At 41.3% G+C, this 23,926-nt stretch overlaps 1 protein-coding gene across 7 annotated transcripts in view; it reads right to left on the reverse strand.

The window, feature by feature from the left end:
• Positions 1–23,926, reverse strand: part of IPCEF1 (interaction protein for cytohesin exchange factors 1) — a 99,299-nt gene that overhangs the window by 42,206 nt on the left and 33,167 nt on the right. For 3 of the 7 annotated variants that reach the window (XM_014950856.1, XM_014950855.1, XM_014950857.1), the window contains exons 2-3: positions 10,943–10,993; positions 365–401 (exon numbers count right to left, since the gene is read on the reverse strand). In XM_014950856.1, coding sequence (XP_014806342.1) covers positions 365–401; positions 10,943–10,966 — 61 coding nt within the window. In that variant the 5' untranslated portion in view covers positions 10,967–10,993. Of the gene's footprint in view, positions 1–168; positions 303–364; positions 402–6,485; positions 6,539–10,942; positions 10,994–23,926 lie in introns of those variants that run through there. The other 4 variants (XM_014950858.1, XM_014950854.1, XM_014950860.1 and 1 more) reach the window with 2 other exon arrangements.

Here is a 23,926-nt window from a genome sequence, read left to right on the forward strand (position 1 = left end):
AGCATGCATATATTTCCCTTCACACAGCTGCACCGAAAAGAATACATCTATTTAAGTCAGCGAGAGAAAACTATTATGCCAAGTACATGAAAACCGCTAGTGTGTGTGTGTATGTGCAGGCAGCTGATTCTACCTCACTGATTTCCAGCTTTGATTCAATTAACATACCACAAGGATTTAGTCCAAAGGAACAGCCCGTTGTCATTTTTTCTCAGAATCAGTGCAAGAATCAGTGTAGTTAAAAAGCAGCCTTCCACCAGCTGAGTAGCAGTGTAAAATCCTCACCCTCCCAAGAATAAGACATACTAAGAAAATAACAAAAAAGGAACAGGGAAGAGAAAAGAAAAAAACAATCTCTCATTACCTTGACTTTTCTTTTTTGTCTTCTGACGCAAGGGAACCTGTAAGAAACGCAGGAAGGAAAGAAAAGAGGAAATTTCAGATTGTGTTGCAACATTTGTGTAGAAAGGGGAGGGGGAAGCTAGAGAAGGACGTGGTGGTGATGCTGGTGGTATATGCAGGATGGAAACGCATAACCCACTCGCTGCTGAAGGGACGTTAGTAGCTGAAGCATAAAACGTGTTAATTAAAATTGATGTCTATCTAGTTGAGTAAGAGCAAACGTAACTCTATTATACATGTGTCTATCTACTGGTGCTTCCTGTTTCACACCCACAGGCAGCTTCTACTTTGCTACGTGCTTGTCTGAATTGTATTCTGAGTTTCAGAAGTTAAAAAATAGAAGTTAGGACTCCAACATTTTAATGCTTCATTACACTCCATGAGGGGGATTTGCAAACATGGGAAGATTAAAAATACACGCCAGAGTCCTGCTTGTCATTTAGCTCATTCTAAGAAATCGTGAAAGAGAAAAAAATTGGATTTTCCCCTCCTCTTTTTTTCACTTAGTGCAGAGAATGTATTTCCCCCGATGTAAGAGGTTCATAATATTTCTTATAAAAAAAATTAATCCCACAAACCTGGCAGATTATACAAACCATAAAACATAAATATGCCAGAAGTTTGCCGTGCCATATATGAGAGTTTTAGTCACTGCAAAATTAATACAAGTGAATTATATTTACTAATTTGCAGTCTGTATGTTTCATCCTACATAAACACATAGAAAATGAAACTAAAACAGAAGACCACAACCAAAAAAGAGGTCACTAGAAATGTTAGGTCTGGCTTTTGGAGTAAATTCTCCCCAGAGAGACTGGTTGGTCGTGCAATTGTGGACAAAACACTTGACCTCTCTTTGCCTCAACCTTTCCATCTCTAGCATGGGAACAAAAACATTCACTTTTCTCTATTTTTAGGAAGGTTTTAAAACCTCTGGATGACAAATGCTGGGTAAGGTGATGTATGATTTAATATGCTGGGCCATAACGTTGCTATGCGAAGCCGGTAGCTACCTGATCCGCTGCAGAGCTACGCTATGAACATCCCTAATGCAGCCCCTCTGCCCAGCCAGCCGGCTTTTCAGGAAAGCAGAACCCCATTTCACATTATTCTTGAAGGATTTGATGGCTCTTCTCACAGGCGAATTAAAGATGAGTAAAGCTACACCATCTGGAAACAGTAATAGAAGAGACCACTGCCACCAGTATTTAGAAGAGCGAGAACTTTCCCTAACGGGTGATCTTTGCAGCATGTATCAGAGTGCAGAACCACATATCGCAGTCGTGTGCTTATCTGATACCTATTTGAGATGACCTGAACAAGACACTTGTGGGAGGCTTCGCCAGGGATGAATAATCCCAGGCTCCCACTTAATCATCATGTATTCTTTTTTCCTTTTTTCTTTTCCCCCTTTTCTTTTCTTTTTTTTTTTTTTTTTTTATTTTTCCCCCTCCCCTCTAGACTGTATGCCCAGAGATCTTCCACATCTAGGTGGAAAGGTAGCATACAATGCAATATTATGTCTAATATGTCTTATTCTGCTCTCTGCACACTACCCACGGTTATTTTTTAAACTCAGTTTTTTTTTTTTTTTTTAATTCTGCCACTGCCTCTCTCTCTCAGACTATTCTCCATGACAACAGAGAAAGAAAAGCAATGAGAAAACACATCGGCTCTATCGGAGGCTCTGCAATTTCCCCATTCTACACTGGTCGCCCTTCTTGTCTTCATTCCAAAGAAAGTAATGCCCTATTTAGGACACGTGGAAATAACATACAACCTTGATGAATCAATGGGTCACGCGGTCACGCTAATTACTTTCCTTCAGAGCTACCCAAAGTGGCATAAAGAAAAAACAAATATGAATCAGCTCTCCTTGCACAAAAAAACTATGTAGTGGGGCAACATCACATCTTTGCCATGACACTACGGTGAGGTCACTTCATCTTTAACATAAAGTTGTACAACAAGAATGGCAATGCTGAGACAGGATGTGGCCCTCTGTAAACAACTGAGGAAGAAGCAGATCTTTCCACTAGCCTTACTGATGATCTAAACCAAAATAACACGGTCTATGGCTCATCTGTTGAGAAAAGGTTAATATCCATACTATGTAAATCATCTGTTAGGGCTCACTTTATATACAGACTGAGAAAAAAACTGATAACCTAGTAAGAGCTTGGAGCAGCAAAAAGAATTTACAAATGTGCGTTTATTATTCAGCAGCAATGACAGTATTTTGATGCAAGTTGACGGGAGTGATGAATCCCCATCTCTTCATATCTTGTGGGAGGAGTTGTGAAATTAATGGAGGAAAGAAAGACAGTTTCCCCAGCCAGCACTGTGTTTAGTTTGCCGGGATAAAATTAGTGATAAATCTGTAATAAAATCATTGCTGAGTGAGATTTCATGAAATAAGATACTTTTTTTTTCTGGGTTTTTTTTTCCCAATATGAAAGATGAAGTAAATTTTCAACAAATAAATCCTAAATCAAATTCAGTATTTTCAATTATTTTTAATGCTGTTCAAAAACCCAGTATAATCTTATACAAAATATCTATTTTTCTCTGTACAAGAGAAAATTCTAATCCTAGGCTGCAGCAATGAAATTTGGTGTTATTCACAGAATTTTCTTTCCAAATTTTGTTGATTTATGAACAAACAGAAGAAACCTCTTTCTCCAAAGCGCCAGTGTTTGGTGTCAGATATTTTATGAAATAAACAAACAGTTTTCAGTGAAACTTTTTTCATCTTAAACCAATAGAAAATATATATTTAAATGAATCTAAAAATTCATAAAATACCTCACCAGCAGGATTTGCATTCAATTTTCCACAAGAATACAGCACATTAGCAAGTTTCCAGTGGAAAACCTTTCCTCAAGAAGTAAATTAAAATTTCCTCCTCTGAAAAATACCTTATGAGAGTCAACAATCTTTCATTTCAGTGACCCTGGGTGAACATTGATTAAGATGCTTTTAAATTGCACTCCTAGTAGGACACATTAACACCAGCGCAGAACAAAGAGAAAACTGTGAACATGAGTGTTATTACCAGTAAAACCAATGGTACTGATCAGGGACATAACAGCAGTTTCAGATGTAATGTACTGTAACTACCACACATAGTCACTGGAACAGTCTGAAACTAAACCAAATGTCATGATTTTACTGTGCTGACATGGTGGATGATTCTCTACAAAGTTCAATTTCCTGATGACAAATGATTTATTTCATTATCACAGGTTCAACTGAAAAACTAACCAAAAAAATCATCTATTTCTAGCTCTTGTTGTTACCAGGGAAAATCCAAGAGCAACAATCCTCAGAAAGCTCTGAAATGAATGCTAAATATTACAGTTACTTGTAACATTACGAGGGTCATCATTTTTGTGCAAGGCTGGCAATACGGGGTAAGTTTTAATCTTTTTTGGCAGGTTTTGGTTTACTCATCAGTTTACTGAGACCTAAGGGCTGAACATGGGATAGTGATCCTGTGGGGCATCACAGGCTTCAAGCTTGCTATCCATGACTGCTCCACTTGGCAAATACACCCATGAGCCAGTTGCAAAGGGAGCTGTACAACTCAGTGTTGTTCACAGCCACTCCTGTACCAGGCAGCCTCCACCGATGAGCAAAAATGTATGAGAGAAGTGACAAGTTCAGTGAGAGACTTCTGTCCATTTAGAGATCTTATTTTTCCACAGAATCACATCATAATTGAGCTTAGAAGGGGCTTCTGGAGGTTGTCTGGTCCGACCTCCCCACTCAAACAAGGACATCTCCAACCAGATGTCCAGACAGGTTTTGAATATCTCCAAGGATGGAGACTCCACAGCCTCTCTGGGCAACCTGGGCCAGTGCTCAGTCACCCTCACAATAAAGAAGTGTTTCCTCACATTCAAAGGGAACCTCCTGTGTTTCAGTTTGTGCCCATTGACTCTGGTCCTGTCGCTGGGCACCATTGATAAGAGCTTTCTTTTCTGTCTTCTTTGCACACTCCTTTCAGGTATTTACGTACATTAATAAGATCCCCCTGCGCCTGTTCTCCAAGCTAAACAGTCCCAGCTCATGCAGCCTTTTGTCATATATTTGATGCTTCAGTTCCTTAATCATCCTTGTGGCTCTTCATTAGACTCTCTCAAGTATGTCCATGTCTCTCTTGTCCTGGGGAACCCAGAACTGGACACAGTGCTCCAGGAGTAGCCTTACCAGTACTGAATAACGGGGAAAGATCACCTCCCTTGACCTACTGGTAATACTTTGTGTAGGGCAGCTAAGGATACCATTTGCCTTCCTTGCAGCAAGGACACGTTGCTGGCTCATGTTCAACTTGATGCCCACCAAGACTCCCAAGTCCTTTTCTGCAAAGCTGCTTTCCAGCTAGGCGACCTCAACTGTACGATTTGTGCTCACATGGAATAACAGCAGGGGGTAGAAGTCAGAGGGTTGGACAAGCTTTGGCAGTCCCTCCACAATATCCTGGCCCCTGCCAGGCAGCAAACTGCTCTAGATGGTTGGTAGGGCCTACAGATGGGTGCCTCTGCCCCCTGCAGCAGGGAATTTCTCACTACAATGACTCGCCTTTTCTTCCTGATACCCTTACATCATTTACAGTTAGATGAACCAGGTCCTTTGCTAGTAGGCACATCTGGCTCTTCTAGTGGCAATTTTGAGGTCAGTCAGTCTAGTTTGCAGCTGCAAGTTCTTAGGGCAGGAGCCTTCCTCTTGGTACTAGAATTCATCAGCTTCCATCCTTCCCTTCTCCAGAGGTTTTGCTTACTTTGATAGTGGGGCTAGACACACACACTGCCCTACTGCTCGATTGCGGGTGAAGACTGAGGCTCTTCAAGCTGTTGTCAGAGATAGGGTCACCTGATAGGGTCAGAGAAGACCCTACCTATCCCCCTCTCATGATGCTACACAGCCTGCTCACTTTCTCCTGTATCTCCTCCACTTGGCAGCACAGCTCCTCCAAGATGGCACACCTCCTGCAGGGCAGAGGGCCATCTCTCCTGGCCTCAAAGAGAAGTCTCAGGCATTTCCTGTAGCCTAAGACTTGGAGGTCTGCATCCGCCATCTGAAGCTCAGTCTGTGTGGAATCCTCTGCCCAAGCAGGCACAGCTGCTCCCACATCTGTTGGGGAAACTGCCCTGTTTCCACCACACCTAAGACAGCAGCACAATATCAGCCAAGGCCCCCTTACTTCACTCCACACTCTGCTGCACAAACTGCTGGGCCTGCTGATGGGTCCTTCTTGAGGTGCTTGACGGTCCCTAATCAGAAGCAGTTGTGTCAAAGGTTCTAGGCACCCTGGGTCAAGGGCAGCTAATCACACTCATTAGCAGTTGCTGGAGTTTCCTCACACCCACACCCTTGTGGCTCCCCTACCCTGTCCTTGCCTGACAGCAAGGATTTGCAAATATATATCATGGTGGCTACATGTTTCCAGCCTCTCTTCCAAATGTATGGCCTTGAGCAACCATCACTGGGAACAAAACTAGGGTGGGCAGCATCCCCTTGGGGATGCCAGGAGCAGCTGAGTATCACCCCAGGGGATACTTCTGCCTAGTGAATGAGTCCTGCAGACTCCCCAGGAGAAAAAAATGGGGCAAAATGAGTTATGAGGCTGTTAGGGGGAAAGAAAAAAAATGTTCTACAAGCAAAAGCAGTGGCATTGGTCCAATACTGAAGATCAGACTTCATGTCTCATGTCACATTGCATGAGTCTAAGAAGGCACCAAAGGCAGCTGTGATCAATAGTTCATCTTCTACAGAGACTATTTTCCTTAAACTTCTCAAGGGTTAGACAAATGAGTGGCTAAGAAAAGCCTTTGCTAAACTCATGCATCCTAAATTACTGTGTTCTCATCTGTTGAGGGGTAGGACTTGGAAGTGGCATCAAGACCATACAAAAGACTTCATTTCACCCTTACAGCAGAACTGCAGCAGCCCTGGCCTAGCCCACAGGAAACATCTTGTTTAGATGTTGATGTTGTCCACGGTCTATTATAACAAGGACACAACCTCAGCATACCTCTTCAGCTGATCAATAACTCTGGCATAACTGCAATTATACTTACAAGAGCGTTGCCATCAGCTTCCATGAATGGTTTCAAAGTTCAGTGAGAAAGCTGTAAAAAGAGAAAGTTTTGTTTACTTAAGTTCTGTATTGTATTTTCATATAATGTAAGTCTTGACAGTTAAAAAAATATGTTAATACACTTTTGACCTTTACCTTTTTGACCCAACTCTACACCTCCTACTCTACCCACCCCCTCAAAAAAGATCTTTTCCAAAGATAATGCTATGTTACATGTGATTTTACCAATGTAGAAGTCATCCAGTGCTAAAGAACACTAATTCAAAGCTGTCCAAGCTTTTGTAAAAAGCAAACAGAGTAAAACTCATGGATGTGGTTTGGAGTTTGGGAGGTGGGGTGGGGGGATGTCAGGCAGTGGGGAATGTGAGTTAGGAAATGAATAGAGAAGAAATAAGTAAAACTGGGGATGGGGCTTTTTGTTTGGTTTGGGTTTCAGTTTGAAATAAATATATAAGATTTTCATTTAAATTTGGCCAAGCTATTCCCAGTGTTTTCTGACAATTCTAATTAGCTAATATGCCCACTGTTCTGAGCAGATTGGAATCTCATACTGGAGATTCTATAATGAATTGCAGTTTTTCCTTTTGGATAACAAAATATGTGCAGCCCAACAGCAGATGCCAGGGTTTATTTTCCAAAGATACACAAAGTCAGCAGTTATCCATTTAGGTGAGAGTTCAGGTGACTTCATTTGGTATACGCAATGAATAGTCAACTCCTTACGTGATTTTCCTTTGGCTGGATGATGAAAGAATCAGTGCAGTGTACAAGACAAAAGAAAACATACCAACCTTTTACTGCCAGCAGAGTTTCTATAATACACCCCTCTGTATATGAAAGAATCATTCAGTGAAATGGGTAGGATACAAAACTCTGTTGAAGTGAGCAGGAAAGGATTTCCAGAAATAGAGCCACACTTCAGAAGAATTTCTGACAAGAACTTTTTTCTGTTACTAAAACCAGTAATTTAAGATTTGTGCCAATCCTCATACATAATATTTGTTTTAGTTTGAAAATAAAATCTTAAAACAGAAAATAAAAACCCACCTACTGGCTTCCAGCAATTTCAAAGCAAAAATAGAAAGGCAAACAAATACATATTTTTCTGGCTCCCAACTGTTTCTGTTCAAAAATAGAAAGAAGCACTATCTACAAGTGGCTCAAATTGAAGTAATATCATGATGAGGAGAGATGTTATGGCAAATAATTTCAAGGATGTTTAGAAATCATAGCTAGTATAAACAAGCAGAGGAAACACCTTTAGTTATGCAAGAAAATTAACATCAAGCCTCGAATACCGAGCCAGAAAACAAGGGAATAACAGACCAAATTATAGTAATTATTGTGACATGTGGCCTTTTTCCTGTCATTTCTTCATTTCATGTGTGCTTTGGGTTCGGAGAGGGTGGGGTGTAATTATAGGAACTGCACAGATTTGAATCAGCCACAGTACCAGGGGCAAGAGGAGAATCGTTAGTTAACTGGCAAGGAAATGCTTCCGCCTGCATGCTTTGTGCCAAAGGACTTGAAATGGATTTCAGCAGAACCTTCTCAGTGACTTGAACTCAAACTTTTGTTTAGTTTCCAGACACTGGATAAGCAATCTTTGAGCCAACTTCCAATTTGCAAAAGCAGGACTGACTTCTGTCTCATTCTATTTAAGAGTATAATTTATTATTCCCCATGCAATGAAAGGTATTAAAAAAAAAAAAAATCACCGCAGAAATAACTCCCACATACATAACCTGAGTTTATTTCTCTTAAGTAAACCAAACCTGAGTGAGATTAGTTACTTAGTTACACTGTGAAATAGCATTAGGATTTTTATGTCTGCTCAAGTGTACTCAACTGTTGCAAAACCAACATTTCAGAAGGGCATAACCTGTTTATCTCTGCACTTCAGTAAGGTAAGTGTTTCTTTTCATTTTTCTGCAGGTGCATTTTGGGAAAATCATCTATCCTCTCTAAACAGACAGGTGAATTAGGAGAAGGAGCTGGATAGACGTGGTCATTCAAGTAGAGCTAGTCTATACCCACCTTGCTGGATGGTTTAGCATGAGGCTGCAGTCTCTGGGAACTATAGCCCCCCACTGCCCAGTATTCCCATCCCAGACACTGCAGTTGGTGTCCCTGGCTGAGCTGTGCCACTCACGTGTCCTCTGTGTGATGGTAGGTGGTCACACCATGGCAGCCCAGGAGCATGCCCAGGGATGGAGGTTTTGCTGGCAGAAAAGCTTCCCAGCCCATGAAAGCTACAGCTGAGCTCAGGAGCTTGGCAAGCCAGCGAGAGGTTAGTAGGAGGCAACACTTGAGTTCATACCACCAGGAGGTGTCCCAGTTCCTAACTGGAACAGCTGCAACAGAAGACTTGGCTCAGAGTACTGTATTACAGGCTGGAGACATCCAGGCGTGTATCCTTGTCCTTAATTAAGTGGACATTGGGGGTGAGACCCAACTTCAAATTCAAAGGTGTACCCTAGACACCAAGGTGAGGATGTGGAATTCCAGCCTTCTTCCTAAGCCTCTCCATTTGCAAGGAAATAAGATCTAGGAGCAGTAGCCTTACCAGTACTGAATAACGGGGAAAGATCACCTCCCTTGACCTACTGGTAATACTTTGTGTAGGGCAGCTAAGGATACCATTTGCCTTCCTTGCAGCAAGGACACGTTGCTGGCTCATGTTCAACTTGATGCCCACCAAGACTCCCAAGTCCTTTTCTGCAAAGCTGCTTTCCAGCTAGGCGACCTCAACTGTACGATTTGTGCTCACATGGAATAACAGCAGGGGGTAGAAGTCAGAGGGTTGGACAAGCTTTGGCAGTCCCTCCACAATATCCTGGCCCCTGCCAGGCAGCAAACTGCTCTAGATGGTTGGTAGGGCCTACAGATGGGTGCCTCTGCCCCCTGCAGCAGGGAATTTCTCACTACAATGACTCGCCTTTTCTTCCTGATACCCTTACATCATTTACAGTTAGATGAACCAGGTCCTTTGCTAGTAGGCACATCTGGCTCTTCTAGTGGCAATTTTGAGGTCAGTCAGTCTAGTTTGCAGCTGCAAGTTCTTAGGGCAGGAGCCTTCCTCTTGGTACTAGAATTCATCAGCTTCCATCCTTCCCTTCTCCAGAGGTTTTGCTTACTTTGATAGTGGGGCTAGACACACACACTGCCCTACTGCTCGATTGCGGGTGAAGACTGAGGCTCTTCAAGCTGTTGTCAGAGATAGGGTCACCTGATAGGGTCAGAGAAGACCCTACCTATCCCCCTCTCATGATGCTACACAGCCTGCTCACTTTCTCCTGTATCTCCTCCACTTGGCAGCACAGCTCCTCCAAGATGGCACACCTCCTGCAGGGCAGAGGGCCATCTCTCCTGGCCTCAAAGAGAAGTCTCAGGCATTTCCTGTAGCCTAAGACTTGGAGGTCTGCATCCGCCATCTGAAGCTCAGTCTGTGTGGAATCCTCTGCCCAAGCAGGCACAGCTGCTCCCACATCTGTTGGGGAAACTGCCCTGTTTCCACCACACCTAAGACAGCAGCACAATATCAGCCAAGGCCCCCTTACTTCACTCCACACTCTGCTGCACAAACTGCTGGGCCTGCTGATGGGTCCTTCTTGAGGTGCTTGACGGTCCCTAATCAGAAGCAGTTGTGTCAAAGGTTCTAGGCACCCTGGGTCAAGGGCAGCTAATCACACTCATTAGCAGTTGCTGGAGTTTCCTCACACCCACACCCTTGTGGCTCCCCTACCCTGTCCTTGCCTGACAGCAAGGATTTGCAAATATATATCATGGTGGCTACATGTTTCCAGCCTCTCTTCCAAATGTATGGCCTTGAGCAACCATCACTGGGAACAAAACTAGGGTGGGCAGCATCCCCTTGGGGATGCCAGGAGCAGCTGAGTATCACCCCAGGGGATACTTCTGCCTAGTGAATGAGTCCTGCAGACTCCCCAGGAGAAAAAAATGGGGCAAAATGAGTTATGAGGCTGTTAGGGGGAAAGAAAAAAAATGTTCTACAAGCAAAAGCAGTGGCATTGGTCCAATACTGAAGATCAGACTTCATGTCTCATGTCACATTGCATGAGTCTAAGAAGGCACCAAAGGCAGCTGTGATCAATAGTTCATCTTCTACAGAGACTATTTTCCTTAAACTTCTCAAGGGTTAGACAAATGAGTGGCTAAGAAAAGCCTTTGCTAAACTCATGCATCCTAAATTACTGTGTTCTCATCTGTTGAGGGGTAGGACTTGGAAGTGGCATCAAGACCATACAAAAGACTTCATTTCACCCTTACAGCAGAACTGCAGCAGCCCTGGCCTAGCCCACAGGAAACATCTTGTTTAGATGTTGATGTTGTCCACGGTCTATTATAACAAGGACACAACCTCAGCATACCTCTTCAGCTGATCAATAACTCTGGCATAACTGCAATTATACTTACAAGAGCGTTGCCATCAGCTTCCATGAATGGTTTCAAAGTTCAGTGAGAAAGCTGTAAAAAGAGAAAGTTTTGTTTACTTAAGTTCTGTATTGTATTTTCATATAATGTAAGTCTTGACAGTTAAAAAAATATGTTAATACACTTTTGACCTTTACCTTTTTGACCCAACTCTACACCTCCTACTCTACCCACCCCCTCAAAAAAGATCTTTTCCAAAGATAATGCTATGTTACATGTGATTTTACCAATGTAGAAGTCATCCAGTGCTAAAGAACACTAATTCAAAGCTGTCCAAGCTTTTGTAAAAAGCAAACAGAGTAAAACTCATGGATGTGGTTTGGAGTTTGGGAGGTGGGGTGGGGGGATGTCAGGCAGTGGGGAATGTGAGTTAGGAAATGAATAGAGAAGAAATAAGTAAAACTGGGGATGGGGCTTTTTGTTTGGTTTGGGTTTCAGTTTGAAATAAATATATAAGATTTTCATTTAAATTTGGCCAAGCTATTCCCAGTGTTTTCTGACAATTCTAATTAGCTAATATGCCCACTGTTCTGAGCAGATTGGAATCTCATACTGGAGATTCTATAATGAATTGCAGTTTTTCCTTTTGGATAACAAAATATGTGCAGCCCAACAGCAGATGCCAGGGTTTATTTTCCAAAGATACACAAAGTCAGCAGTTATCCATTTAGGTGAGAGTTCAGGTGACTTCATTTGGTATACGCAATGAATAGTCAACTCCTTACGTGATTTTCCTTTGGCTGGATGATGAAAGAATCAGTGCAGTGTACAAGACAAAAGAAAACATACCAACCTTTTACTGCCAGCAGAGTTTCTATAATACACCCCTCTGTATATGAAAGAATCATTCAGTGAAATGGGTAGGATACAAAACTCTGTTGAAGTGAGCAGGAAAGGATTTCCAGAAATAGAGCCACACTTCAGAAGAATTTCTGACAAGAACTTTTTTCTGTTACTAAAACCAGTAATTTAAGATTTGTGCCAATCCTCATACATAATATTTGTTTTAGTTTGAAAATAAAATCTTAAAACAGAAAATAAAAACCCACCTACTGGCTTCCAGCAATTTCAAAGCAAAAATAGAAAGGCAAACAAATACATATTTTTCTGGCTCCCAACTGTTTCTGTTCAAAAATAGAAAGAAGCACTATCTACAAGTGGCTCAAATTGAAGTAATATCATGATGAGGAGAGATGTTATGGCAAATAATTTCAAGGATGTTTAGAAATCATAGCTAGTATAAACAAGCAGAGGAAACACCTTTAGTTATGCAAGAAAATTAACATCAAGCCTCGAATACCGAGCCAGAAAACAAGGGAATAACAGACCAAATTATAGTAATTATTGTGACATGTGGCCTTTTTCCTGTCATTTCTTCATTTCATGTGTGCTTTGGGTTCGGAGAGGGTGGGGTGTAATTATAGGAACTGCACAGATTTGAATCAGCCACAGTACCAGGGGCAAGAGGAGAATCGTTAGTTAACTGGCAAGGAAATGCTTCCGCCTGCATGCTTTGTGCCAAAGGACTTGAAATGGATTTCAGCAGAACCTTCTCAGTGACTTGAACTCAAACTTTTGTTTAGTTTCCAGACACTGGATAAGCAATCTTTGAGCCAACTTCCAATTTGCAAAAGCAGGACTGACTTCTGTCTCATTCTATTTAAGAGTATAATTTATTATTCCCCATGCAATGAAAGGTATTAAAAAAAAAAAAAATCACCGCAGAAATAACTCCCACATACATAACCTGAGTTTATTTCTCTTAAGTAAACCAAACCTGAGTGAGATTAGTTACTTAGTTACACTGTGAAATAGCATTAGGATTTTTATGTCTGCTCAAGTGTACTCAACTGTTGCAAAACCAACATTTCAGAAGGGCATAACCTGTTTATCTCTGCACTTCAGTAAGGTAAGTGTTTCTTTTCATTTTTCTGCAGGTGCATTTTGGGAAAATCATCTATCCTCTCTAAACAGACAGGTGAATTAGGAGAAGGAGCTGGATAGACGTGGTCATTCAAGTAGAGCTAGTCTATACCCACCTTGCTGGATGGTTTAGCATGAGGCTGCAGTCTCTGGGAACTATAGCCCCCCACTGCCCAGTATTCCCATCCCAGACACTGCAGTTGGTGTCCCTGGCTGAGCTGTGCCACTCACGTGTCCTCTGTGTGATGGTAGGTGGTCACACCATGGCAGCCCAGGAGCATGCCCAGGGATGGAGGTTTTGCTGGCAGAAAAGCTTCCCAGCCCATGAAAGCTACAGCTGAGCTCAGGAGCTTGGCAAGCCAGCGAGAGGTTAGTAGGAGGCAACACTTGAGTTCATACCACCAGGAGGTGTCCCAGTTCCTAACTGGAACAGCTGCAACAGAAGACTTGGCTCAGAGTACTGTATTACAGGCTGGAGACATCCAGGCGTGTATCCTTGTCCTTAATTAAGTGGACATTGGGGGTGAGACCCAACTTCAAATTCAAAGGTGTACCCTAGACACCAAGGTGAGGATGTGGAATTCCAGCCTTCTTCCTAAGCCTCTCCATTTGCAAGGAAATAAGATCTAGGAGCGTAAGGAGAGGGAAACCCTCCAGCTTACAGGTTAAGGCACCCACATGGAAAACCTGCACCAGGACAGCAGTTTGCTGTAATGGGTGTTCAACTCACTAAAATTGCAAAGTGGAACAAACCAAAGACAGAAAATAAAACAAGGCACAGTGAAACCTCTCTCACTTCAAGTGGCTTTATAAAGGAGAAAACAAACCTGTATCTCTCACTTCCTGGAGAATAAAAGGTAATGGATCTACTGGATAAAAGCGAAGGGGATGGATTTACACTATCATCAGTTTGTAAACCATACCTACATTTCTTTAGCATAGCTTAGAGGTGCCCAAAACAACTCATTTAATTTCAGTCTGAATTGAACATAATATGCCAAAAGTGTTTTCAGCTAAAAGATTTCTATTTCAAGTTTTTGAGTTTTTTATTTTGATTGAACAACTGAAATACAAGTATCAGTTTGCACAGCTTTATTAGTCCCACTTCACTACTCCTGCTCTTTCAAGAAGAGTAATAAACAAATAGGTACATGAGTAATAGCTGATGCAACAAATGTGGAAACACAGCAAGTGACTTATCAGAAATATCTTGCAATCATTTCCATTTGACTACATCATCTCTTCTGAAATAAATAGAAATATCTCTGTTAAAGATCAGAGGCAATGTTAAGGGCAGAAAAAGAGGGAAAAAAATCACTGATGTTCCAATGACTCTAATTGCATTTAAAAAAACCAATCTTAATTCATTAGTAATAGTCCTCTTGGGGAAGTTAAAATCCACAAGGCCTGACACTGTGTCTTACCAGTTACAAGCTACAGTGAGTATGTCAATCTGCAATGATATTGGTATATGCCTGCCAGACATGCCTTCCAGGCATCCCTCAGATGACATCCAGAGTGGGCATATGCCTTTCTGCTTCAGAGCAAAATATTTGAGATATGTAATATGACTCAAACTATTTGTGTTGCAGAAACACCCAAAATGTGTGTCGCTCAGTTCCTGTTCAGATGGCATTGACACAGACTACTCAAAAATTCTGCTTTCCCAAGCACCAAGTCAGGGCTATAAGACAACCTGGAAAATAAGGTTTTTTGCCTTCCTTCCTTTCACATTTCTCACACTGGTCACCAGCTTTAACCTCTCTGTTTGCTTTCTGTTTATTTGTCTGCCTGCAACAATCTGCAATTCAATGAGCAATGAATTGACAGGCGACATGAAACTACTGATAGTGCTACAAAAATTTCCCTAAAAAAAATAAATCAATGATTACTCTAATCACATATCTCACTTGCCCGACATTAGGAATAGCATTGCCCCAAATTATAGCAGCGCTTGAGGCACTGTCCTGTGGCAAGGAGACAGCCTTACATAACAGTCCTAAATTATCACACTACCTCTAACTGGGATTCTTGCAACAATGCAGGGGAAAAAATAATCACAGTGATTATAAGCTCATAATTGTCCTTTGGGTTACTAGAGATCAATTTAATCTGACAGTACCTTACCATTAACTACTAATTAATCAGATCTAGTCAGTGACTTAACTGGTTAATTAGCTATCTAAATTGACTATCTTACTTGTACAAGGAGGCTCTTGATTTGCAAATTTTCTCTCATCTACTGGTTTACCAGGAAAGTTGGATATTAAGCTGGTGCTTCTTTGCCAGGGGCAATGACAAATAGACAATAAGGCACATTTCACAGAAGTTCATGAACTGTCCCAGGCCGGTGAAGTTGTGTCCCTCCCACCCACCCTGGTCCCCATGAGTTCATGTTTCCAATTGCAGATGAAACTACAGATTCACCCTTAGCATTGGAAATAACAAGTCCATTACAGGATCATCATAAGTCAAAATTGTCAGAATATACCTTCAGCTTTGGCCACAATGGATAGGTTTAAGCATGTTAAATAAGAATTACCCTTTAAAAAGCTAAAAGTGTTCTTATCTCAGGCCTCACAGCAAGAAACTGCATTTGCCACATTATAATACTGTTGGTTGTAGCCTTATTTTCAAATGCATTTGAAATTCTTCAATCCTCTCACCTGCAAGCAATTCAAAAAGATAACTTCTGACTCCTTTTGGAGGAGGGCCAGGAAAAAAACTGGAACAAAGTTCACTGCTCCCGTCTTGGAGACAGAAAGGGTCTGGAGACATCGCCTGCTTGGACCATGGCCAGGTCCTGTCAGTCCAGCCAGGAAGCCCGAGAGCGGTAGATTACGGGTGTTGACAGCTCTGAGCAAGCAGTTGCAGGAGCCCATGCTCACCACCTTCAGGAGGAGATGGGCTGGGAAGAAAGAAGAGGTTCAACAGAAGAGAGATGCTCCAGCTGCCTCTGTGGCCTCACAGGCAAAAACGAGAAATCAAAATGGCATCCTTAGTGTAGCGTGTCTGCCCCAAATGTAGGTTTGTACAAAACTCCTCACAGTGTTGAGCCAATTCCTAGTGCTCTTATGTTTGAAGGCCAAGGAAGAGTTTGCAGAAACATTAAGGGCAATATTGCAAATACTACTGCATCCCAGCAGGCTCTTTTGCTGGCGATAAAAGCAGTCAAACTTAAGTTGGCTGCAGAAATGGATGAAGAGTCAGTGCAGTTAAGGGGTAAGGAAACACTCCAGATCTAAAGAAGCTCTTCCACTACCTTCTGCTCTCTTCCAAAGATGCACAGAAGATGAAACACAGAGGGGAGGCAGGAAAAAAAAAAAGCTTAAAGCCTATAGTTCCTCCTGAGACAACACTCTACGGGGTTTCTCTTGAAGCAAGCCCCTTGCAAAAAGATACAGATGAGAAGAGAGCGAACATCAATCCCTCCTCTAGTTTTTTCAGATCAGCCATTCAGCAAATATAAAGAGAAACGAGGGGAATGTTTCCCCCTGGCACAAAGGCACAGAACTAATTGTAAACATGGATCATTGCAGTGACAGGAACCTGAGAAGAACCTCGCTGGAAGGCAGTTCTGACAAACATTTGCTCTCAAGGCATTACAGCAGGTTTTATGCATCCAATGGAAGGTAAAAATTGAAAAAATTAATCATGGCAATAAGCTGCTGCAAAACACTTTCTGCATTTGGAGGACAAGGTTCAGAGGAAAAAAAGAAAGAGAAAAGTTATCATCATCAAAATGAACCAAAATTCCTAAGATAAGACTGAAAAAAATTTCTGCCAGACAGAGCTGACATGGGGAGGCTGTCTGGCACACCCCAGCTTCCAGCTCTGCCCCATGCCATTTCAAGGATAACCCAGCTCTGGGGTGTTCCCCTCAGCACACACAGTGGCATTTTCCTTTTGGAGAATTTTTGCTATTTCGCCTCCAGTGGCCCTCAAGATGAAAACCCAACTTTGAGGCAGGAGTCCCCCAGGCGGGGAAGCACCTCCCACGTTCCGAAGTGGTTCAGCCACACATCGTCCGAGCCATCTCTTGGAGAGTGACAATTTGATTCAAGGCAGCAGAGCCAAGGCTAGAGCAGAAGCTGACCAGTCCTTACATATGTTTACAGTTGCCCTCCAGGGCACTGTAGATGGAGTTTTCTCCTATGTCCAAAAAAAACAGAGTTATCTGAGCAATATTTCCCGAGCTGCCACCCTGACAAGAGACACTCAGTCCTATTATAACTGACCACAACTGCAATGCAGTACATTGGGATAACAGGAGGATGCTTTTGGCTCCTGCATCTGAGAACAAAAGGTCACCAAAAAAATGCTACTGTTTGCACTCTCTGAAGCTTAGATGTGAATCCTCTCCTCCTTTCTTCCACCCAGGCAATGTTCATTATATCAACAGCTCTATACAAAAGGCCAGAATTCACACTTCCAGAGAAATGTCAAGAGGAGAGCTTTTAAGAAGAAAAGCAAAATCATTATGAGGATGAAGTAAGGAAGAAATAGCTGGGGGACTTGCTCCTTTTTCCATCAAAGACTTGCACTCCAACGTTCGCATAGTTCACAAGAAACAGAAGTCTTAAGAGTCCTGTTTGATTCTTCATTAAAAGATCAGAAGCATTGAAGAGTTTATCTTCTTTTCACCCTTCACAGTACATAAAGTACAGGCACTGTACAGAAACACCACCTCTGCAGTTGAGCAATCTCAGTGGGGGGAGGAATAGCAATGGCAAACTGCCCTGGCAGGTTGCACCAGGAGGGTGAAACTGCTCCTGTGCTACAGTGGAGCCTGGTCAGCCATAGAGATTTGCATGTGGGCTTCTTTTCCTCATGGGTGAAAGGCATTTCCACAGGAACAAGAGAAGAGAGAAAACTGGACGACTCACATCAGAGCTTTTCTAGAGAAATTTAACAGGCACCCACCGCTCAAATCAACACCCAGGTCCGTGTGCTAGTATATAACATGGAGTTTCTCCAAGGTCCAGGACAGGCAGATGAGCAAGCTGGGCAGGCAACCGGGAGCCCAGTGCAGTTCTCAGTACATCTGGTGTTAGACCAGCTATGGACTGCTGAGAGGCAAAAATTCACCTATAGAATAGAAGCTCAAAGATACAATCATAGAATCACCAACTACCAAGTTGGAAGGGACCTCAAGGATCATCTGGTCCAAAATTTCTTGGCAAAAGCCCAGTATAGACAAGATGGTCCAGCACCCTGTCCAGCCAAATCCTAAAATGTTCCAGTTTTGGGGTATCCAGCACTTCCCTGGGGCAATTATTCCAGTGGCTGATTGTTCCAATGATGATAAGGTGCTCTTAGAAACACTTTGCCCTGGGAATCCAGTTTAATCATTAACGGCTTCCCTGCTTCTAGTCTGTTTCAGCAGTAGATTTTGTTTTCTTTTTGTCACATTAACTCTTATTATCTGTACAAATTGCTACCAGCAGTCTTTAACTCGTGTTTGCAATGAGCGAGGGAAGAAAGCCTGCTACGCCACACAAAAAGAGCACAGTAAGAAATATCTGCTAGAAGATAGCCTCCCACCAGCATGAGAAGGGAGTCTTCTACAAGATGGGTAGCATTAGAAGCTGGCTCACCCTGGGAGATGAAATAAAAGTTAGAAAAAACTATTACTGATTGCAAAAGATTGCTGCAATACTTTTCTGCAGCCATCAGCGCCTCTAGGCATTCAGGATTTACTGTTATTCTTGTTTCTTAAACACTAAAGCCTTTGCCAGAACATCTGCGTGCAGAAATAAATCATTAAAGATGACTATTTGTTACTCCTGCAAATGCAGCTCTGACTACATCAGAGACTTTCTTCTTATATCTTACAGAAATGAACACTTTTCCTTACTCCTTGCTATGGGGTTGTCCTCATTGTAGTAAAATCTGAAAGGAAAGCAGGTATTACCTCTGTAAAGGAGAAGGCAATATCGTAAAACTATATATATAAAAGATGTACTTGCTCTTTCATAGGAACAATTTCAAAGTTTTCTCAGATCTGGATTTTTTTTTTAATGTCATAAGCTGTATTTCACCAAAAATTTCCCCTTAAATTCCACCATATTATGGCTCTCCCAATACTTTATACAATGTTAAGTCTCTGTCTCTCTCTCTCTTTTTTTTCCTAAGGAGAGATTCTCTCTTCTGGTTTTTTTTTTCCCAGAATTAGTACCCAGCTGTTTATGCCCTTTTATATTTACATGAGTGTTTTCCAATATAGAGTACCTCCATTTTTAACTTAATTCTTATACAAATATCTTTCAAGTTTTACATAAGAAAAGGAAATGGACAAAATAACTTTTAGACTTCCCAGTGACAAAAGACATTAATAAAGACAAAATAAAATTAGTATTATCAACCATTTAGTGGCAATGTATAGCTTACAGTAATTGCAGCCTCAATAGTTACTCTTACTTTTATGATTCTCTTTAAATAAATTATTTTTAATTGTTACTTCAGTTTTCCCTCTCATGCCATGTGCTATTTTAGCAACAAAAAAATTTGGCAACAGAACCCCCATGGTAGTACAAATTATTAATGAGCAATAAATGCTTGGAGAAAAGCAACCCCACGGTTGGTATTTCCCATTGCAGCAGAGCTATAATTTATACTAGTTAAAGAGTCTGAGGCTAACATAAGGATTCGAAACATCCATAATGTAAATTGTCTCGGTTTAAATCAACTCACTCCATGACACAACTTCCAACACACACTTTTTCTGACACAGGGAAGGAACGGTGTATTTGTCTCCTTGGCTGATCTCTCAGGCTTTACTCAAGTAAATGCCATGATGCATCCTGTTTCTGCTGGCAGCTAGAGAACTTCTCATGCCTTCTGACCAGATATAATTTAGTACACCTGTTTTGCAAGCGCTGCCAAGCACAAGAAGATTATAGTACTCCTGTCTTGTTAAAGTCATGGAAAAGATTGGAAAGATTGAAAGATCATCAAAAGATTTGCATGCAACTCCTCTAGGCACATCACTGGCAGAACACAACTGAATTACTACCTCATGATTTGTGATGGTGCTTTTCAGACACATGGGCATGACCAGAAACATCTCAGCACACAGAGCTCCAAGGGGAACATCTGAACACAAAAGTCCAACTCAATACCAGTAAGCACTTAATCTTTCTAGGCAAGAGCTGTTACTGTCCGTTCCACACATTCTTTCAGTGATGAAGAACTATCTTGAAGAAAGTCTATATGTGAACAAGATAAGCATCACTCTACAATGACTTTAGGATGCCAATATGACAATTATAAACGCCATCAACTAATGTGAGCTCTATTCACTAAGAAGTTAACACCATAATCATGGTGATTTCTCATCTTCAAGCTACCATTAGTTCTACTGCTCTTCCACAGAGAATCTCAGAGAAAACAACGTTTTCATTTAAAAAAAGAAAAAGTTTTTGTTGATTTTAAAACGGTAAATATAACAATTTTGTTCAAAAACTATACAGCTTTGAAGGGAAAGTCATGCTTTATTATCATAAAAAAAAAAAAGGGAATTGTTTTTATCAAAAACCACAATTTAGATAAACAGTCTAACAACTGAATGACTAATTAGACAAAAAAAAATTTTCAGTTGTATTGTCTCACAATATTATTTCCTTTTTTTCATTAATCTTTCCTTTTGCTGAAGTCTATATCCTACTATAGGATGACAAAAACATTAATTGGAATCAAGTCCCAGTGTCACGGTCTAAAAAGTCTAATGTTCATTATGTTCTGATTTTCAAATATTTATTTTTCAAATTCTATTACAGTCCTTAAAATTAAATTTTATAACTTACGTACAATTTAGCAATAATATAAAATACACTCAAATTCCTAAGAAGGTTGGTGCAAGAAATCCACTTCTCATGAAGACCTTTGACCATCAAGCTGTGATTTATTGAGATCAATGAGGAAGAAAAAATCCAAGCTACCCCAAACACAAAAGTCAAACTCTTCCAGAGGACACACTCTCAAAGTGTTTGTGTTTGGTTTGTGGTTTTGGAAGTTTTTTTAAAATGTCTGCCACTCCAGAGTTTAAGCCCCAATTCTTTGCAGAAGAAAGTGAGCTACCACAAATATTAGGATAAAAGAAAGCTGAAATGTTGAATTCAAGGTGGCCAAGGCTGAAATTCCACAGAGCTTTGTAAACCAGGTCAGGAGGTTGAACAGCTGTTCAAACTGGACGTCAGTCAAGTTTTCAACACATTTCATAATGTGTTGCATGTGCAACCAATATGTTCCTACTGTGTCACTTCATTAAAATGAAAGAAGAGGGAAGCAGCAGTGGAGAAAAGATACAAATTTCAACTTAACACCCAATGTCCTTCCACATCCACAGGCAGCACTGTGGAGCCCACATATAATATAATGGGATACAGTATAAAGCAATATTGCAGCCCAAAAGTAGGAGTAAAATAGTTAGACATGCTGAGTAGCTGTCTCTAAAGCTGTCCAAAGGTTTCCATCAGGAGACAAACAGGACAGAATGCAACTGTCTGAAATTACTGCCTCAAAGTTGGTCTCATCAGAAATTATCAAAGTGGAGGAACTGGCAAAAGCCCTATGGACTCATCAATTAACTAAAACAAGATGATGTCTCCTCTGTGGTGCAGGAAGCCAAGACCGCTGTTAAGTTGCTGTGATTCTCTGTTTTTCTAGGGCTGCATCTCCACAACACATCTTTACTGGAAATGCAGTTTATACCAGGCTCGGAGAACACATCCTGAAAACAGAAAACTGCTGGAGGATTTTGCTTACCCCTGCAATGGCATGTGCTATGCAGCACTTTAGAGTAAAGCTTCCATCTTTATCTCAGCAGGAGGAAAAGTGCTTTAAGTGTGCTGGTAGTGCACAAGGCTCCAGATAGAAACACAAGACACGAAAGGAACTCCTCCGGTGCACTAAATTGCTAGTAGATAATAATAATAATAATTTCTATATCCCCATTCCACCCCCTCCTCTCTCCCCTTCCAATTCCCTATTTTGCTCTTAACTGAAGAGATGTTCAATAACAAATTTGGGAAGTGCTGCTTCCTACTTACTAAACATCTTCACACTGTTGCTTTCTGAGAAAATTTGACTATTTGACATCACCTCCATTCTCCTCACGCTTTGTGAGATCCACACAAATAATTTCAAGACTGTATTAGAGAGCTACAGAAAGCTCAGACACGTAAGCAAGTTACTATGTGTCGGCTGAGACATATTAACTACGAGAGATTTAAGCTAAACTGAATTGCCTAGCAGTTGCAGCATTTGCTTTAGATTAAAAGAAAATAAGTACAATTAATATGACTCAGCTGGTGCAGTATTTTGATGGTGCTTGTACCCAGAAGCTGTTCCTGGAAGAAGTTTATAGACTTGGATGCAGCAAGAATAAGAGCGCAAGTTCTCCTGAGACCTTGCAAGAAGGAACGAGGATAACGAAGCAGCTACACAATGTCAGAAAACAGGGAACTGTGTAAAATGATTTACAGCATTACCTCCCAAAATACTGTTGAAGAAACTTTTCTGAAGTATTAGCAAGAGGGATAATGGCAATAGCATAATGACACTAGTATGTTTATTGCCATTATGATGGACCATGTGTCAGGACTGTGGGAAGATGGAAGAAAAGGTAACTCTGCTTCTGGCAGCTTCCAGTTTGAGACAGGATACAACAGGAGGATGCAGACAGGAGTCAGACAGAGTCCAAGATAGCAGTGAGACAAGAGTAACCAGGATCGTATGTTGGGTCTCAGTATGCCTGGGGACAGACATTGTCAAGGTTTGTGCTAGGGCCATAACAAGTAGCTTTGAAAAATAACGATAGAAAGTTTTCAAATGTTTGTAAAAGTAAGAGAGAGATCCCAGGGAAGGAGGCATCCCAGGGATTTCAAAACCAGAATTAAGGCTCAGTATGTTTGATGCTGCCCAGAAGTGTAAATAGGTAGGCTGAGGGATTCAACAAAGAAGCAGAGCAAGAAAATTATCCTTGCAGTTAGTTTCTGGATTGATGCAAGGTGGTGAAATTGCTTTTGTCAAGGCCAGAGAATAGGAGATTTCAATAAATGTGACATGAGATAATGACAAATTGGACGACAGTTTATTTCTGTGTATAGAGAGTGAAAAGTATGTGCAGAGTTTAAACATAACTTGGAAAAGAGGATACAGAGAATTGAAGAAGGCACTTGGACCATAATTTCATTCTCAGTAATGAGCAAGGGTAACTTAAGAGAGACAGAAGTTGATCAGGTTGGGTCCAAGTAAAGGATGAGCCGTAACACAGAGACAGGCCAAACTCTACATTTGGTCCAAAAAAAGAAACAAACAACTCTGTGTTATAGGAATATATCTGCCCTTTGTAGGGGGAGAAGCCATGCTGATGCTTGCGAATGAAATTATGCTGACATAAGGTCCTGTCTCAAAAAAACTGATCCGAGGACAGGATCTTTTAATAGACCATAGACAGTACACTCTGGAGTATACCAAGACCTTCTGAAAAGCAATTTGTGCCTCAGAAAACTGGTGGAGAACCACTGGCAGACAGAATCACAGACAGTAAGGTTTTAAAAAGAGATTTTCAGAAAAAATCAGAGGTAAGAATAAAATGACAGCAGAGAACAGAGATTTTTGTTGATTTATTGTATTTAATAGAAGAAATAAAAATATAGTAGCTGGGAAAAGAGAGAAAGACTAGAGGATTTTCTGGGAAAAAACACAGTAAGGAAGCCAAAGGAAGATGAGCTCTGCCCAGATGAGGAAGCAGCATTTAAAGAAGTAGTAGGTGATTCGTCCCTCTCCTTGGAAGCAATCAGCAAGACTTGTTTGGAGAGGAATGAGACAAGAACATGGGGACAACTGAAAGTGTATGCACAGAGAAAGCGTGACTCAGCTAAGCCAGAGGCAGAGGACAGAGCTAAAGGACAGACACACTCATCCTGGCAGAAGAATTCAGTCTATTCATGGGACGTATGCCAGAGATGCCCCATAGCAAAAGCAAAAGAGGCAGACACTGGAGGGCAGCCAGCATGCAACGATGAAAGGAAAAAGAAG

Source organism: Calidris pugnax, unplaced genomic scaffold (assembly GCF_001431845.1).
Source record: "Calidris pugnax isolate Ruff unplaced genomic scaffold, ASM143184v1 scaffold24, whole genome shotgun sequence".
Classification (NCBI taxonomy): Eukaryota; Metazoa; Chordata; class Aves; order Charadriiformes; family Scolopacidae; genus Calidris; species Calidris pugnax.